We start from the raw sequence: 17,221 nt of genomic DNA, 5'->3' as shown, positions 1-17,221 counted from the left end.
CCGCCCCTCGCTCCTGACATCACGGCCAGAGCAAACACTAACGGACACTTCCTGTGTCACTGACTTCCAGCAGCAACTCACGTCCAAACTTTACGGCTTTTACGGCTTGCATCCTAAAGAGGCGTGCTTTATTAGAGAGGCTTGCATGTGTAAGGATCTACACGTGAATGATTTCTATAAAATGCGGTGGAGACCTGCAGGGCTGCATTTCCCAAAGCACTGTAAGCCTAAGTTGATCGTCGCTCCGTTGGTTTGTAACTAAGCTTATCAGTGCATTTGGGAAATACAGCCAAGAAAAGACACTGGCCCATAATAAAAACCCCCAGATCACCCTGGTAACCAGTCAGAATACAACTTACCAGCTTGAAATGATGTCATTTCCTGTTCCTTACTTCATTTACGATCGGTTTAATTTAAAATGTTCAAATGCAAAAATAAAAACGTAAAAAGAAAAGTTTCTATGGAAATATTTTAAAGAATAATGATTAATAATAATAATAATAATAATAATAATAAAGCACATAATAAGTTGCTACAATAAAATTCAACAAATAATAAATACTATAATAATATATAAATAATAGTAAAATAATAATCAGTACTCATGGACTTATGGATATATTTTATTATTATTATATTGCTATTATATATTATATTAGAGTTATATTATTATTATTATATAAATGTGATTGGTTTATTGTTGTGACAGTAAACTGAAACCTTTTTATTATGACAAAAAGTCATTATATTCATGCATATTATTTTATAAATATTTTAAATAGGACCTGACATAACGTAGACGTTTCAAAACACTCCTATGTTTAAAAAAATTACACCATAACATGAAATACTTTTAATATAAGTTTATAATTTGTTTATGCACCAATGCATTTATTTTCGTAGAGTCGCCTCATTTCCGATTATCGAATGCATGCTGCATTTCAGTTCATGCGCATTTCGTTAGTAAAACCTAAGAATGAAAGCTTTAAAATGACAAAAACTAAAACTGAAATGCAAATGAATCAAATCTGTGTTCATATTGCAAACAAAAGCTACCTAAATAAGTGATACGATTAATACAATTGTTTCATTTAAAAAGACGTGTTGCGTAAGTGTGATGGATCAGGTAAAGTAATAACAGTCACCGGCGCGCTTGTTTTCTCTTTTTCTCGTCCCGCACTTCAAGTCATGCTAATTTTCTTTCATATGCATGAGGGCTATTTGCATTGGCGCACGCATCAAACGTCGTCCGGATTGGGGACGGCCCTTTTGACCCCGTCGAGGAGTGGACAAAGTCATCGGGTGCGCTGCTGTGTAAGCAGTGATAAGGCACTTCTTAATGTGTTTGCACAGGGGCCGGAGTAAAAAGGGCCTCTGACGCAGAAGGGCCCACAGCCTGCCGCCGCCTTCACAATGGAGACCCCGAAGCCAAACACGGCCCCAAATGTCACACCAGGCCCGGACGGGCCGAGCGGTCTGATTGGACGGCGTCGGTGTGGGTGTCTCGTTTTAAAAGGCCCGGTGGATGCGGCGTGACGGTAGAAGAAGAGCGGCGTAAAATCCTGTAAAGTTAACACACCTGACAAGCCTTCTCATCTTAGAGGCGCATCGGTGCTAAAGAGCGCGGCGGGTCTGCGGCTTGCCGTTTTTAAGATTGATTCATTTAGCTCTCATTCGCAGCTGGACCGTCTCTCCTTCAGGTCACTGAGATGTTGAAACTATTGACCACGGCTGCTCTGCTGACCGTCGCGTCGGTGTCGGACGCCGCCGCTGATGCCCGGAGAACCGGCTGATGGAGGTGAGGCGGTCAAAACACAGTTCACGCATTTATCTAAATCTGTTTACACGTGCACATTTGATTAGTGCATGCATCTCCTGGCTTCGGCGTTTCCCTGCGAGCATTGTTTTCTTGCTCGATATCTTTCCTGCTTTTTGGTACAAATGTTCTTTAGTAAAGATGCATTTACATGAGAGACGAGAAAAAATGTCCGTGCATTAAGAAAAATAATAGAAAGGTTATTTTTCTTGTTTCACCGCACATTTTAAACGAGCCTTAATATTTTGAAGACTTTTCTCTTAATACATTGCTAATAATAGTTAGTAAGGCGATTGTTAATTTGGTACTGGGTGAGACTAGGGATGTGGAATAAGGTCATGTAGAATACAGCATTAATATGTGCTTAATTACTACTAATGAAATGATATTATTCTAGTAATATGCATGCTAGTAAAGAACTTGCTTAGAGACCCTAAAATAAATGTTTAAAAACTTTTTGTAATGGAAAATAAGACAATAAGTAAATAAATAAATAAAAAATAAAAAAATATATATATATATCTTTTTTTCAATTTGTAATGCCATGCCATATTTCAAGTTAATTTTTATTATGCTTTATAAATTCAATTTATTCAGTGTTTGTGTACAATTCATCAATTATAAGACAAATTCAGGAACTCCTGAAAACAACCTGCAAACTAATCTAAAAGATTAAATGGACATCAATGTTTTGAGAAAGTCTCAGATCATTCAACCCTTCGGAGGAACAAAAACACAACTCTGTGAGTCAAGGGCTGTCATGCAGTAAGTTCTTCTTTTTTATAAGAGTGACGTGCGAGATATTAATGAGATCTCATTTGTGATTTCTCCGTCGTGTGAGATGTTAAGTTTCACTGTTGTCAAGCCTACAGACTCGGAGATGGCGCCGGACCAAGATAATTAGTCCAGTGGCGCCGACCCTTGTGGTCTTCTGTTGGTCTTGTGCTGTCCGCACTTCCAGTGTGTGCAAACCTTAAAACTGCCTTCGCATTCAGGTTTCCAGCTAAAATTGGCTCAAGCAGAGTTATGAATTAGGCCATCGAAGTCTCAGCGGATCTCATTTGGGTTAATTCTGATGGTCTCACAGAACTCCTCGACCTGGATGTTCGCTGTGCACGGTGTATCTTCAACGAAACGTTCTCAGAACGTTTCTCTCTCGGTTACGACAAACATTCTCCCAGTAACATATACATAACAGTTATTTGACCTTTAATAATGTTCTCAAAATGGTCAAACGGAATGGGTTTTTTTTTAAATTAAGTATAACTTAATGGGAATGTTACAATATGTGTAGAAGATTCTTATTAGCTGAAAGTAACAAACAGCATTACTGTAATTCAGGTCATGCTAATTTAGTAGCGTGTGCATGCATGGAATCTGATGCACTTCTTCATTGCGAAAAATGGTCACGACCGCCTTTGATGAAGGTGATAATGCTACTCGTATTTTATCGAGAGGCCCTTCAAAGAGTGTTTAATGGAGTGATGGCAAGTTCAGTGTTTGCCGACGTTTTTCTTTTTGCATTTCTGCGTCCAAAAAACCCCACCTATGACATCACCGCCGTCGTCCTAACAACTCGCTGGCTTCCCCAAGACTTCTGTAAACACGGCCACAGGCAGAGAGCGGCTCCACATGTGTTTGTACATGAGCGCGAACGAGCGCTTTGTCAGCGTCCACCTCTAAGATCAGAATGATGATGAGGAAAGTCGCTCGAACGTAAAGGCATTTATCATCTGTTATATCTCGCATGTTTGTCCAAGCCAAGAAAAGGCCTTTTAGGAGATGTTTGAAGTTTGGGACGTCTCTTGGATGGCTTCGGTGCGCTGGCATTCCCATTGACTTGTTTCTATGGGTATGGGAACAATTCAGTGTCAACAGGACTTAGATCAGTACGCCACTAAATGAGAAAAACCCTTTCAGAGGAGATGCATCATACCAGCCATAAACTGGAATTTTAGAGACGTGCAAACACTTTACTGTAGCTGAAACTAATTAAATGCATTCCATTGCGCTCTACGGGTTTAAAAATGGAGGTTAAAGGGTTACTCCACCCAAAACTCTCTCATCAAAAAGTGTTTTTTAAAACTTGTGTGACTTTCTTTTTTCATGTGAAATGCATACAATGGTATTTCGAAGAACACTGGTCCATTCCCGTTGCATTTTTTTGTTGGTGGGAACTGAAACCGTTTGGCTACCAAAAGTTTGAAATATCTCATGTTCCAAAAAAAGGAGGTAAAAAAGGAGGTTTTATCGCATTCACCGCGTGTTTTGACCAGCTACGAAGCACTATATCATTTTGTGAACGAATTGGTTCGACGTTTTAAAAAAGTTAGTTTAAAAATGCTTCTGACTTCTAGTAAGGCGAATGATTGGTTGTTCCCGCCAAAGGTGGAGAGCGGTTATGAAAGCCGTTTAGTTTTTGGCGGCGACGCATAACTCCAAAGGGACACCGAAGTCTCTGGATGCACTTGCTTTAACGGATTCAAAATGCTGTTATTTCCTTTCAGATCCGTGGAGAAACGCTGAGGAAGATGCAGCGCAAGCGACGAGGATTCTTGAGAAGCTACTGAAGACCAGACCGATGACGACATCTCCGGACGGAGATGGAAAAACCGTAGCCATGAAAGCATTAGACGAAACGATTGCAGCGACAAGCGGCCCAAACATCAGACACAGAACCTCAGACACGGGTGTCAATAATACACTTAAGCCACTAACTCTTCTTTCTGAAGGACACGAGGAGATTCGTGATGGTTCTCCGAGGACCGACCGCACGACCCGCTCACCTGATTCCCAGCGGCATGCCGAGAAGAACCGACCGCTCAGACCGTCAAAGCCGATCGATTCAAACGAAAACGACACTCCGCCAGCGGCCGACCGATCGGACCCGGTCACCGCTCGGGAGGAGCTGGTGAAGATGCTGGGTGCTCTTGAAGAGCTTCACAAGTTGATGAACCGCACACTGAGCCATCGAATCACCATCATAACCAGAGGTGTGTCAAACACAGGCATTTTTTTAAAAAAATTTCATCCGTTTCAAATAAATGCTGCTCTTTTGACCTGTCTATTCATCTGTGAATCCTGAAAAAATAAAACCTTCGGCGTAATAATCAGAAACGTTTCTTGAGCAGAAATATTAGAATAATTTCTGAAAGATATGACGCTGAATACGACTTGAATGATGCTGAAAATACAGATCTGATCATAGGAATAAATGACATTTTAATATATATATTTACATAGAAAACAGAAATTGTAATATTTAACAATTTTCTGTTAGTGTAATTTTACATTTTTTATTTATTTTAATTTGTAAAATTTTATTTTAATTTAATTTATTTTAATTTAATTTAATTTATTTTATTTTATTTTTATTTTATTAATTATACTATACTAATAATACCTTTTGCTATTTGAAATAGTTGAAATAAAAATTAATAAATAATGTTTACAAAACTAATTGAAATAAAGCAGCACGGATGGTGTGTTATAGGTAGCAGAAAAATGCTTCAGCATTAAAATAACTAAAACAAATAGAAATATTTAAAAACAAAAATAGATTACAACTTAAACAAGTATTAAGATTAAAAATATAAATTAATTAATACAAAATTATTATTAAAACTATTATAGTATATGAATTATGTTAAAATAACACTTATTGATCAAATAAATGCAGCATTGAGGCTTCTTTCAAAAACATTTAAAATCTTACCTCATACTTTTGAGCTATATGATATTGAATGCAATTTTTTTGTTTGTTTCTTTTTATTCGTCAAAGGAAACAGCAACGGACTGAAGTACTGGGAAGAAGAACAAAATGGTATAAAATACACGCTCAGATACAAAAATAAATATACTTTTATATATATATATATATATATATATATATATATATATATATATATATATATATATTATTTAATTATTTATTTATTTATTTATTTAATTTAATTTAATTGGTGATTTATGCTATAAATTTTATATGCTATAAAACCTGCAGACAGTCACGGACGGAAACCTGAAATCTACCACAGCGACCACTATAGACGGTGGTGGGATTTCACCGAAGGCCAGCACTGATCAAATGGATCCCAAGCTCAACGGAAAAGCCTATAAAAAGTCTCTTCCGTCAGCTAAGAAAACCAACAAGCGAGGTATGACGCAAACCAAGCGCTCTGTATAACAAAAACGTGATAAAAGCAATGAAATAAACTGTTTATCTTTCTCCAAAAACAGTGTGCTTCTGGAAGTACTGCTCTCAGAACTGAGACGAGCTTCCCATTTCTCCCTCGTTTCACCAAGCAACAAATCCTGTTCTCAAACAGAGATGCTTAAACTCTTCCCAAAGGACCGTCAATAACACGACTGACCCCTCTGACCTCTGTGACGTGTGTACCTTTGACTTTGTGCACGAAATGCTCTTAACCTTTCACCTACAACACCTTCGTTGTTGCAAGCCCCAATAAAAGCGAGAAAGCATGCAAAAAATACTGTGATAATAAAGAGAACTTTATTTTTCTACGGATATCTCTCTCGGTGGTCATTGCAAAGTGTTTAAAGAGTGAGCTCGAAGGCAGAGGTCACTATGGCGACGAAGTCGACTGGAAAGACAAAGCTGTTGATATTACGCCGTCGAAATCGATCTGATTGCTCAAATAGTTGCCGTCGCTTGGGCGACGCTCATCGAGACCCGACAGAAGACCAGACAACGAGTCATTTCGCTCGTATCTTCACGCGGCGCTCGTTCATCACACGGGAAGGAAATTAAAAACCATTGAGGCTTAATGATGAATTCTGATTGGTTTATTTAAAGTCTCCTCGCCCAGAGCTTCATAAGGCGTTCGCGCAAGGTTACATAAATAGCGTGCTTTCACAGGTTTGGCGCATCGATTACAAAACATCAAAAATCAAAGAGGAAGGAAGAAACCATCGGAAAGACGAATCCGTGGCCATCGGTAACGTAATTAGCAAACGTGTGGGTAATAGCCTCGCGTGATGATACAAAAGGAGAGATTCATTAAACACGTACGGTGAGATTGTAAAATAAACGTGATTTCTTTAAATACAAAAACGCGAATAGAAAATGTATGTGAAAATACGCTGGCCTGACCAGAGCGCGCGTAAAAACTCATGCAGAAAACAGAAGGAAAAATCCAGAGATAATGTAGAGATCCGTGGCTTAAAGGTGATTGGGATTTGGTCAAGGCCCTTGGTGAATATCATGTCTGTCTGTGTAATATATGAAGACAGATTGATCGTTAAAGAGGATTTTATCTCTGTGTCTGGTCTTAAACTATTTTCCTGGTCCCGCCATTGATTGAAGGAAAACGTATGCCAGTCTACTGATTTGTGATCAATGTAGCATAGTGCAGCTCCACCAGTGAGCGCACACACACACGCACACACACACACACACACACACACACACACACACACACAGTGTTTTATGGGGACTCTCCAAAGGCGTAATGGTTTTTATACTGTAAAATCTGCAGGAAACTTTCAAAAACGCCATTTAAATTGGCGGTGTCCTCATAAACCACCTTCAGAATGTAATACCCACGTGATTAAACTAATTGGTGTCCCCATAAACCACAGACGCCAATGCACACACACACTAGCACTACTTGTCTCATCATCCTGAACTATTTGATCTTTTTGGCGACGTCCAGGTAGGCGAACTCGATCTCTCGCTCAGCAGGGCAGGTGTTCATGAACTCCTCTCTCTTGTAGGCGTTGTTCATATATCGCCAAACCCCGGTCAAGTCAGCAGGAATCTCAAAACTCCTGTACTTCTTGGCAACGATCTGCAAGGAAGAGTATGGAGGTTGTGAAACTGGAAATCCAGTGTATGCTGAGTAAAAATGTGTGCAATTATATATGTATAGATATATACAGAGAGAGCGAAATGATTATGAAAAGTCATAGAACGAGCGAAGGAAACCTTGATGATGTGTAGTTTGGGCAGCAGGTTGCAGTCGGCCAGCGTGAGGTCAGGTCCATCCAGAAAACTGCGTCTGGACACGCCGGGATCATCCACGCCGTTGGCATCTATTTCATCGGTCAGCGGCGTCTGCAAATACTCATCCAACCTCTTCAGAGACTTCAGAAGAGCTTTCTCCAGACCTGCCAGACGCCGGATCAAAGCACAATCACAGAAGAAGAGGGCAGCATTTCACTTCTGCCAAATAAAACCAACTAAACTCACCCTCGTTAGTTTCTTTACGGGGGTTCTTGATGTAGGCAGAAAACTTGGCAAATACATCTATCCCCGCTGTGTTGGATTCTGGATGCTTCGCTGCCAACTTTGGGTATCTTAAAAAATACACCAGGGTTCAGTTTGAAGCTGTTTAGGTAACACTATATAATAACTGCACGCTATCATTAGTTAAGTGAATTCATCCTTTATAAAGCATTGTCCCAGCATTAGTAAGCGGTTTATACAGTAAAGACAGCTGTTGTTTATTTATGAGCATATCTACAATGTTTATTAATTCATACTTTATCCGTTTATCACGTCTAAATGAAGTATTGCATTATTTACAAACCGGCTGTTTACGAGTTGTGAGCGTGACGCGCATTAATAGATCGTATTATTTAGACATAAGATAATAGCTTTAATAATAGTTTTAATAAATGCATGATAAAGGCTCAGTTATCTTTAAAACAGAAAAACTAAACAAACACAACTCTTCTGAGTTCGTTTTTTTTCTCAAGTTGAAAAAAAAAAAAAAAGAATAAACTGTTTGGAATGAACTCTTTATTTCTGTTTGGAAAATAAATCTCCTTCGTAATAGATACTCTAATAACAAGGCATTTATAAGCCGCTTACTAATGCCTATTAATGTTGGGATGAACAGTGTGCAGTTATAAAAGGATCTGAGTCAGCGTCAGGTGAAGCTAAATAAAGTACCGCGGTGGGACCAGTCGCTCCTCGAGAAACTCTTCGATCTTGTTGACATCCACCAGCACCTCTCCGTTGAAGGTCATGAACGGAGGGTTGGTTCCCGGAGCGAGATCCTGAAGATCCGCCGGCTTTCTGCGGAAAAAGATAAAAAAAAAAAAAAAAATGCCGCTGAAGCACATTTCATTTTTTGTTTCCACATTTTTTGTTTTATTTGTTAATAAAGTATGCTTAAAAATATATAACAAATATTTTCAAATCATTTATGCGTTTTTTCACGTAATGATGTAGCTGGATAATGCAGCATTTCTCTTCATATTGAAAAGTTTGGGAACCGCTGAACTAAACTATTAAAAAGAATTTTCATGAATTGAAAATTAAAAATTAAATTAATAAAAATATAAATATATATATGAATATAAATATTAGATGAAAAAGAGTGGAAACTGTTTTTTTGAAATACTAAAATTATACACACACACACAAATAAGAGCAGATAAAAAAATGCTTAATATATAAAATAAAATATAAATTAATGACCTAAATCAAAAAAATTGAACAAGAACAATAAAATGTTAAAATTCGAAAAATAAAATGAAATTTTCAAAAATAAAAGCTCATTCTAAATATGAATACGAACACTAATAAACACTGTAATAGTAATCGCAACTGTGCTGCATTTCTATTTATGCATCTCTTCTAAAGTGACTGTATATTGCATTTAATACATTTTATCAGTCCATGAATGTGATGGAGTTGTGTGTATTCTGTGCTTCACCTCTTGAGGTCCACAGTGGTGACGTTGAAGATGACTCCTTTCAGCCAGAGGATCATGAAGAGTCTCTGAGAGAACGGACAGTTCCCGATGCTCTCCCCGTCGCTGCCGGCCTGAGACACACACATTATCCCATCATTCCTTTCAGTACAGACGAGAGCACAGCGGGCTCGAGCGAGCTTTGGTTTTATTTTCTAATGCATGAAGACCCCGGATGATGAGACCAGGATTTTAAGGAAAGTTAAAAATATAAATTACTTAAATGTTCTTTGTTTTTTCTCTCTATTTTTATTTTGAATCAAACAGTTAAAGGAATAGTTACTTTCAAGTATTTCCAAGCCTGTATGAATTTCTTTGTTTGTAACCAGGCTGTTTTTCGAGTCACCATTGACTTCAATAGTAGGGAAATATATATATATATATTGAATATATAAATCAATGGTGACCCTTTCTTCTAAATATCTTTGTGCTCAGCAGAATTAAAAAACCTGACATATTATGATATATATTTAAACTACTTATGTTACTGTAAGTGAAATAAATATGCAATGGTTCACATTTGGCTAAAGCAGTCACTTTTGTGTGGTTATGTTCTCCAAAATCCTAACAAGCTTCTTTTTTTATCCCTCGTCCCTCGTTCCACATAAATTAAATGATAAAAAGGTTAATCATTTCTTTTTTTTTTGTTAAGCTCAAAAGAAGATATTTTGAAGAATGTTGTTAGGGAAACAGTCGACGGTAGCCGCTGACTTAAATGGCTTTAAATGGCTACCGTCAACTAACTGATGCATATTTTGACTTATTTCTCTAAGCTATGGAAGTCAATGGCTACCACCAACTATTAGGTTACCAGCATTCTTGAAAATATCATATTTAGTTTGTATTTGGAAATCGATGATACTGTAATTTGGATACCGATATTTTTCAGAAAATATCTTCTTTTGTTGATGGTATTTGTTCCATACTATGTGTACTAAATGGCTTAGGTTGTAAATATTTTTTTAAATATCGTCTTTTATTGATGGTAGAGTATTTTCCCTACATCAATGGGTACCGTTATTCTTCAAATGCTCTTCTTTTGTCGATGCAGCCATCGACTTCCATACTATAAGTCAACCATGAACTTTTTGGTTACATGCATTCTTCAAAACATCTCTGAAGAAACTCATACCTGTTTAGAAACAACTCGATGATGAGTAAATGATTAAACCACGCAATATATTATGAAAAACCATTAAGGAGCTTAGACTGGCAAACATCGTAAGACGCTTATTCGGAGCACAGCAGTTAAGAATCCTTTCCGCAATGTTTGAGGCTAGTAAATATCGCCGTCTCCTATTCATAAAAGGTCGTTATTTCCTCAAAGGTTCAGCGTGAGAACATCTTACCTTCACGAACAGCTCAATGCTAGGAAAGCCCAGTTTCTTAGCTGCTACGTCAAACCAAGCCATCGTGAAAAACCGCTGCAGATAGACTGCTTTCACATGTCTCACAAATCAAATCAGCTTCTCGAATGCTTTCTCTGCATGCATAAAAATGTCTTTTGCTTGTTTCTTTGTGCAGCCGGAATGGCTGATTTAATTTGGTAAGAGCCTGTCTTCATCTTCTGTGGGTGGAAAAAGCAGTCAAACGCTCAGGACCAGACACTGAGACGTTTGTTCATTGTTACGAGCAATAGAGACGCCGTTCATGAGACGTTTGTTGCGAAAGGATTTTTACAGATCAACATTGTAAAAAATGTCTATGTCTCTATTGTGATTTCCAGAGCGATAATCCAGTAATAAACTGCATGCATTCAACTGCAACTACATGCACACGAAGGGTAATTGCATTGGTTTGCATTGTATATGTGTCTGCTTCTGTGTTTTGTTTGGTTTTTTTGGATTGATTTATTGCTGTGCTGCTGTATTCAGAGTCTGGAAGATAATCTGCCCATATGAACAGGTTAATAGAGGCTTTGTTGAGACCAACACAACACCAGCAGAGGGCAGAGCTTCATCTTTAAGGGGTTCTGATGTTAATCAGGTCATGTGAAAGCGTGTGGCAGTTCATAAATATAAAGTTCAGACTACAAAACCTGCGCATTTGAATATAAGCATGCCTGTAATGGCACAACAATTACATGCATTCAGTTGTAGCATTAACTGCACTGTGGGGCAGCCTAGCAACCGTACCAGAGCACCTTAGCAACCGAGTTTTGCACATTCGGGAAGCATTTTTGAACGGAGAACAAAACAAACGCTCAAAAGCGCCGATGCCCTCCGACCAACAAACACGTTAATCAGATTAATGTGTGGAGGAATGCTGGGACACGATTAACCCACTACACTATTCACTTCCACGCACTTTATTCACGCCCAAATATATGAGCAGAGGCAAAACACATCACTCGAGTCAATAAAGACGTGCACGGGTGCATCTTTGATTAGAAGACTATCAGCGCATGATGCCCTCCATCCCTCCACCCCCCCAAAAAAATACCACAATAAACTCAATAATAAGCAATAATGAGACACAAACCGACGCTTGTTTTGATTTGTTGGGGATCCGAAACGAAGAGTGAGGCTGTGGGAGTTGAAACGCGCACAAAGGCCATCTTTGTTACGGAATCGCTCTGCAGAAACATACGGGTGGGATTTAAGGGTATTTTTACCAGGCTTAACGTCCCGCGGCTCAGCCTCCTTCATACGACAAGAATTTAGCAGTGAGAGCTTTCTTCTGAATGTTTCAAACAAGTCTAAAAAACTGTACTAACTGATAAATAAAGAAATAAAACTAAGAACGACAAAGTATACCCAATACATTTAAAATAAAGTATAAAATAACCTATTATTACTACTAGTGATTTATTGATTTTATATATATATATATATATATATATATATATATATATATATATATATATATATATATATATATATATATATATATATACATATATATATATATTTAAAAAATACTTTTGGTGTTGGTCTGCTATCGGAGCAACAAATAAAATGAAATACATTTAAAACAATATATATATAAAAAATATCTATAATTTTATACAAAGACATTTAGCTTTTTAGGAAAAAATATAAATATACAAATCTCTTGCTTTAGTTTTGCTGGGTTACCATGGTGACCGTGCTCAGTAAAATTAAATTAAGTGGAAATGAACTCATATATACACGATTTAAGCAAATAAATAAAATACAAATAAATAAAACAAACTATTGCTGTAGTTTTAGGGAAGAGAAGGTTTGACACCTGAATGTGCATAATAAAAACAATCTAACGCACTTGTTTATGTATAATGTTATAACAGCTGAAAAAGATTCTTGATTAATATTACTGATTTAGGACCACGCTCATAGTTACATTTAAATAAATAAAAGGGTACTGTAAATAAATAAGCATACATCTGTTTTGCACTATAATATACCTGAAGCCAGTCTCTAATGTTTGTTGAGACGATACTTTGGTATTTTCTACTCAATAAAGAAAGGAGCGCAGTGGGTTGTGTCAGATTCATTTTTAGCTCACCAATCAATCCATCAGCTCAACAACAGCCGAGAATAATCTCAATTAACTAAGTGCATTATATCAGCAGCAGCGACCGTTCATACAGAACATCACAACACAGGGTGGGATTTATGACTTTAGACGTTGACTTGAACCTTAAGCCTCGGTGCTTCAGTAGTGCATGCCATATGAACCATTAATTAAAACACCTCGCAACTTATCATTGAAAACAAACTTGATTTTAGCTCTAAAGGTCAGTTGAAGTGCATTAGTGCCGCTTTTGATGTATTTTGTTGGTCACTTTCATGCTGGTTTTGGCAGGTCACCCTGTAATACTGTCATCAAGTTAATGCACCAGCAACAATAACCAGCTTAACCAACTTACAGCCTGGTTTTCTAGAAGCGGGATGACAGACCAACTGCCCAGTAGAGCAAAGACACTAATGCAATTAGAGTTAGTGATAGTAACACCATCTGCTGAGCAGAAGGACATGCTGTCATTGTAGCAAACTGTGCGCTAATGTTGCTAACGAGACCTAAAATAAGACTGCATTATTCTGTCGGCACTTCTACAAATAACTGAATTTTGCTTGCCTTTTGACAGCTTATATGATTGTAACATCCCCGTAAAATGTACCACAGCGAACATTTCCCACCGGCATTTATTGCATTCCTATTATTTATATACTATTATAGTATCAATATTTTTTATTATTTTAAACAATTAAAAGGGATCCGTCATTTACATTTTATTTTTATTATTATTATTCATAATAACAATATTAAAACAATGAATTATTAATTGATACGTATTCAATAATTATTTAATTATTTAATAATAATTTTATCAAGTGGTTTTAGTTGACAGTAAAAATAGGCTACTGACACTACAATAAACCTGCGGTAGTGTATTTGATTTGAAAAAAGAGAAAAGTGTGAAATATTGATCTAAAATAACAATGTAACATGTTTATATAACAAGTGTATATATCATAAAATGAATTTCCGTGATCAAACATACACTTTTTTGGCATCATAAATGATTGATTCATATTTTTGCGCAAACTGTGATGCATTTTATGCTTCAGGATTCTTTGATGAATAGAAAGTTCAAAAGAAGCATTTATTTGAACATTTTTGTAACATTATAAGTGCCTCTCATTGACCCCAAACCTTCAAACAAGCTTAAAATGTCTGCTTCTTACACTTTTCAGACCGCATACTGCCTTAGCAGTCCTACAGTTTTGGCCTGTTCTCTCTCTCTCTATCTCATAAACTTCTAATACTTCATCACACAGATAAATCTTGGGCATCATCTATTAACGACAGAAGGTACCTTCACATAGAGGGAGACCTGCATGTCATGTGGATTGCCTTCCTGTTGAGCCGGACTCTCCATCGTTGCCGTATTTTCCGGGGGTTTTTCCTCTTCCTGTTCAACTACGGCAGCTGGCTTCCCAGGGCACCCATTCGCCGTGATGACCTCTTGAACTTTGGCCTTGATATTCACCTCTCCTTCGCTGACCCCGCTCACGTTCCTGACCCGACAGCCGAGGGGCTTGGGCGGCTCTTGGAGATGGGCATCCGAGCTCTCGCTGGCCTTCAACCAGGCAGGTATGGTGACTTTACGCCCTCCCTGGGCTTTCCTCCTGGGCTCATCTTCAATGACAGCCTTGAGCTCTTCTAGCCAGTTCCCCACCCCCTCCTCTATAGGTGCTGGCGCTTCTTGTTTCGGCTGTTTCTTTGCAGCATCGCCTCCCTCCGCGACCTCCCACTTGCTATTGCCCAGCTGTTCCTGCTTCTTGCTCTCTCCCTCTTCTACAACCTCAGGATCATCAAGTGGCTGTTCTGCCTTTGTGCAGCTTCCCTTCTTTATAGGAAGCTCCTCCTTCTTGACCCGCTCTTCTGTAATCTCTACAACAACTTGAGCATCTTCTTGAACATTATCAATGCCTTCTACTCCTTTATCAGCTCCTCTCGGTCCATTGACAATAGCTTCTTCTTCAGTATCTGCTACTGTTCTTTCGCGGTTCTCCAGATTGACTACCTGTTCAATCCGCTCTAGTCTTTCATGTTCTAGCACAACTCTTTCCACCGATTGATCTGAATTCTGGACCATCTCCCCTATGTTTCCACCAATTATATCAGCTGATGGTTGCTCTGTTGCAATCTGGTCAAGCAACCTTTCTTCGGGTGGACTGTAAGTGGTCTTTTCAGCACTATTTGTCTCGAAGGCATCATTGCACATTGGCTCTCCGACTGCTGCACAGTCCTCCACTAAAGGCACCTCGGTTGTAGACTGTTCTTGACTAACGTCATCAGATGTTGCTGTTGCTTCCTCTTCCCCAAGACTCTGAAAGTGCATAGATTCTCCTTCACTGGTAGAAACCGTCCGTGGCTCTTCATCTACATCGTTTTTTACATCCTCATCAACCCGGCTTTCCACCTTCACCTCCTCTTCTTGCAAAAGCACGTCGCTCTTTACTTGCTCAGTTTGATCTTCTCTGGACTTGCTTTTTATTTTCTGGAGGAGGCTACAGGTAAACTTTCTTACCTCAGACAGGAGCCGCTCGTGACGTTCCTGCGTCTCCGTCAAGGTTTGCATTTGTGTTTCGTCGCTTTCCTTTTCGTCTTCGTACAATGTTTCCAGCCTGTGATCTCCTCGATCCATGCTCGGTTCTTTTAACGTTCCTCTAAGCTCTTCAGCTTTGTTTGGAAGTTCTGGCACTTGTGTTTGTGTTGTCGTTTGCAGTTCATCTGTCACCTGTAGTTCAGCCGTTGGTAGTTTGGCGGTTATGTCCACTTCTTCTTTTTCTTCTTCTTTCTCCATCTCTCCAGCATTTACCTCATTTTGCAGAACTACTCTTTCTTGGCCAACTTGGTCCGCTACATCTTCCATAATATCCTTCTCCTCTGTTTTATGGATAATCACGTCTGTTGAGGGCATTGCATTGCTTTCTCCTCCATCATCTACAATGTCGATATCCTCATCTACCTCTTCGGCCAGTTCGATCTCATCTTCCTCCTCCTCTTCCTCCCCGGTTCTCCGATCTTCCATCTCCATGCACGACCCTATAGCACTGTGGATGACAGCTCCGTCGGAAATCTCCATGTTGACACTCATATCGCTTGTGGCCTGGGCCATAATTCGCAATTTAGAAGAGCGTTTAGAGTTCACTATGACTGCGTCTAACTAGCACACCAAAGCTCTTCTGTCTACTTCTGCAGTCTATGTTCCTTAAAGGTAACTAGGACTAACTCTCTCTCCCCCCCTTTTTTCCTCTGGAGGATTATGGTAAATTTCACATTCTGATCCCCACATGACTTGCCTGCCCTCTCAAATCCGCTCCAATGGGAGCCTGGTCAGCTCAAGATGATCGGTTTAAGGGGAGGGCAGGTAATTAAAGTAGTGAATAGGAATTCTCCATCTTGTTTACTACCTCAGATAAAGTGAAAATAAATAAATGAACACACACACATATATATATATATATAACTTTGCTTTACTGCAATTTTATTAATAAATTGTTTATTTACATATATATATATATATATATATATATATATATATATATATATATATATATAATTATTTATAAATAATAATAAATACATTGTTTATTATTTATAATTAATTTAATTATATAATTTAATTATATTTATATATTATATATATATATATATATATATATATATATATATATATTAAATTATTTATAAACAATAATAATAAATACATTCTTTATTATTTATAATTAATTTAATTACAATTTATTTTAAAGTTCATTTTAATTAACTTAAATTTAGTTGTGCTTTGAATTGCAAATAACGTGCAATTAAGTGTCCAAAAATTTGCTATTTAGTTTGCAAACAAGTATAGACTTTTTATGTTATATTATATACGAGATGTTATATATTCATTTTTAACCTTTTAAAATGATGCTACAGTGTGCTTATTTTTAGACAGATAGTATACTTTTTACTTTGGCCACTGTTTTTCGAAGCAGTACACGTGTGCATCACAATTCAGACCAAAAGAGGGCACTCAAAGACCACCGAACAGAGATGATCTTTGCCTTAATCATATATAAAACACGAGCGCTCTACACAAACCTAACCATCTATTCCCGCGACTCCTGCGCGTTTCGTTGCATTTCGAACCATCTCTATGATTTTTATAACGAATTCTTGCATCAACCAATGCTTCACGCACAGCGCT

General features: G+C 37.9%; 2 protein-coding genes across 3 annotated transcripts; one reads left to right on the top strand and one right to left on the bottom strand.

The window, feature by feature from the left end:
* The first annotated feature begins 3,218 nt into the window (after nt 1-3,218).
* On the top strand, nt 3,219-6,883 carry urp2 (urotensin II-related peptide). The gene is given in 6 exon segments (XM_043235983.1): nt 3,219-3,243; nt 4,261-4,809; nt 5,598-5,614; nt 5,616-5,639; nt 5,820-5,973; nt 6,056-6,883. Coding segments are annotated over 6 exon segments (801 nt in total). The 3' UTR covers nt 6,088-6,883.
* Nucleotides 6,884-7,034: 151 nt separating this feature from the next.
* On the bottom strand, nt 7,035-16,234 carry LOC122348945 (chloride intracellular channel protein 4). 2 transcript variants are annotated; one of them, XM_043244881.1, is made up of 6 exons: nt 14,339-16,234; nt 9,502-9,611; nt 8,733-8,858; nt 8,028-8,134; nt 7,764-7,945; nt 7,035-7,626 (listed from the first exon to the last, which is right to left on the bottom strand). In XM_043244881.1, exons 1-6 carry the CDS (start codon nt 16,145-16,147, stop codon nt 7,465-7,467), a joined length of 2,496 nt encoding a protein of 831 aa, XP_043100816.1. In that variant the 5' UTR covers nt 16,148-16,234; the 3' UTR covers nt 7,035-7,464. The 2 variants fall into 2 exon arrangements, with proteins under 2 accessions (XP_043100816.1, XP_043100878.1); XM_043244943.1 differs by lacking the exon at nt 14,339-16,234 and adding an exon at nt 10,887-11,096.
* Nucleotides 16,235-17,221: the final 987 nt, after the last annotated feature.

The sequence above is a fragment of the Puntigrus tetrazona genome, chromosome 1 (assembly GCF_018831695.1).
Source record: "Puntigrus tetrazona isolate hp1 chromosome 1, ASM1883169v1, whole genome shotgun sequence".
Classification (NCBI taxonomy): domain Eukaryota; kingdom Metazoa; phylum Chordata; class Actinopteri; order Cypriniformes; family Cyprinidae; genus Puntigrus; species Puntigrus tetrazona.
The sequence above is the reverse complement of the archived record's forward strand: the minus strand, read 5'-3'. Positions and strand labels throughout refer to the sequence as shown.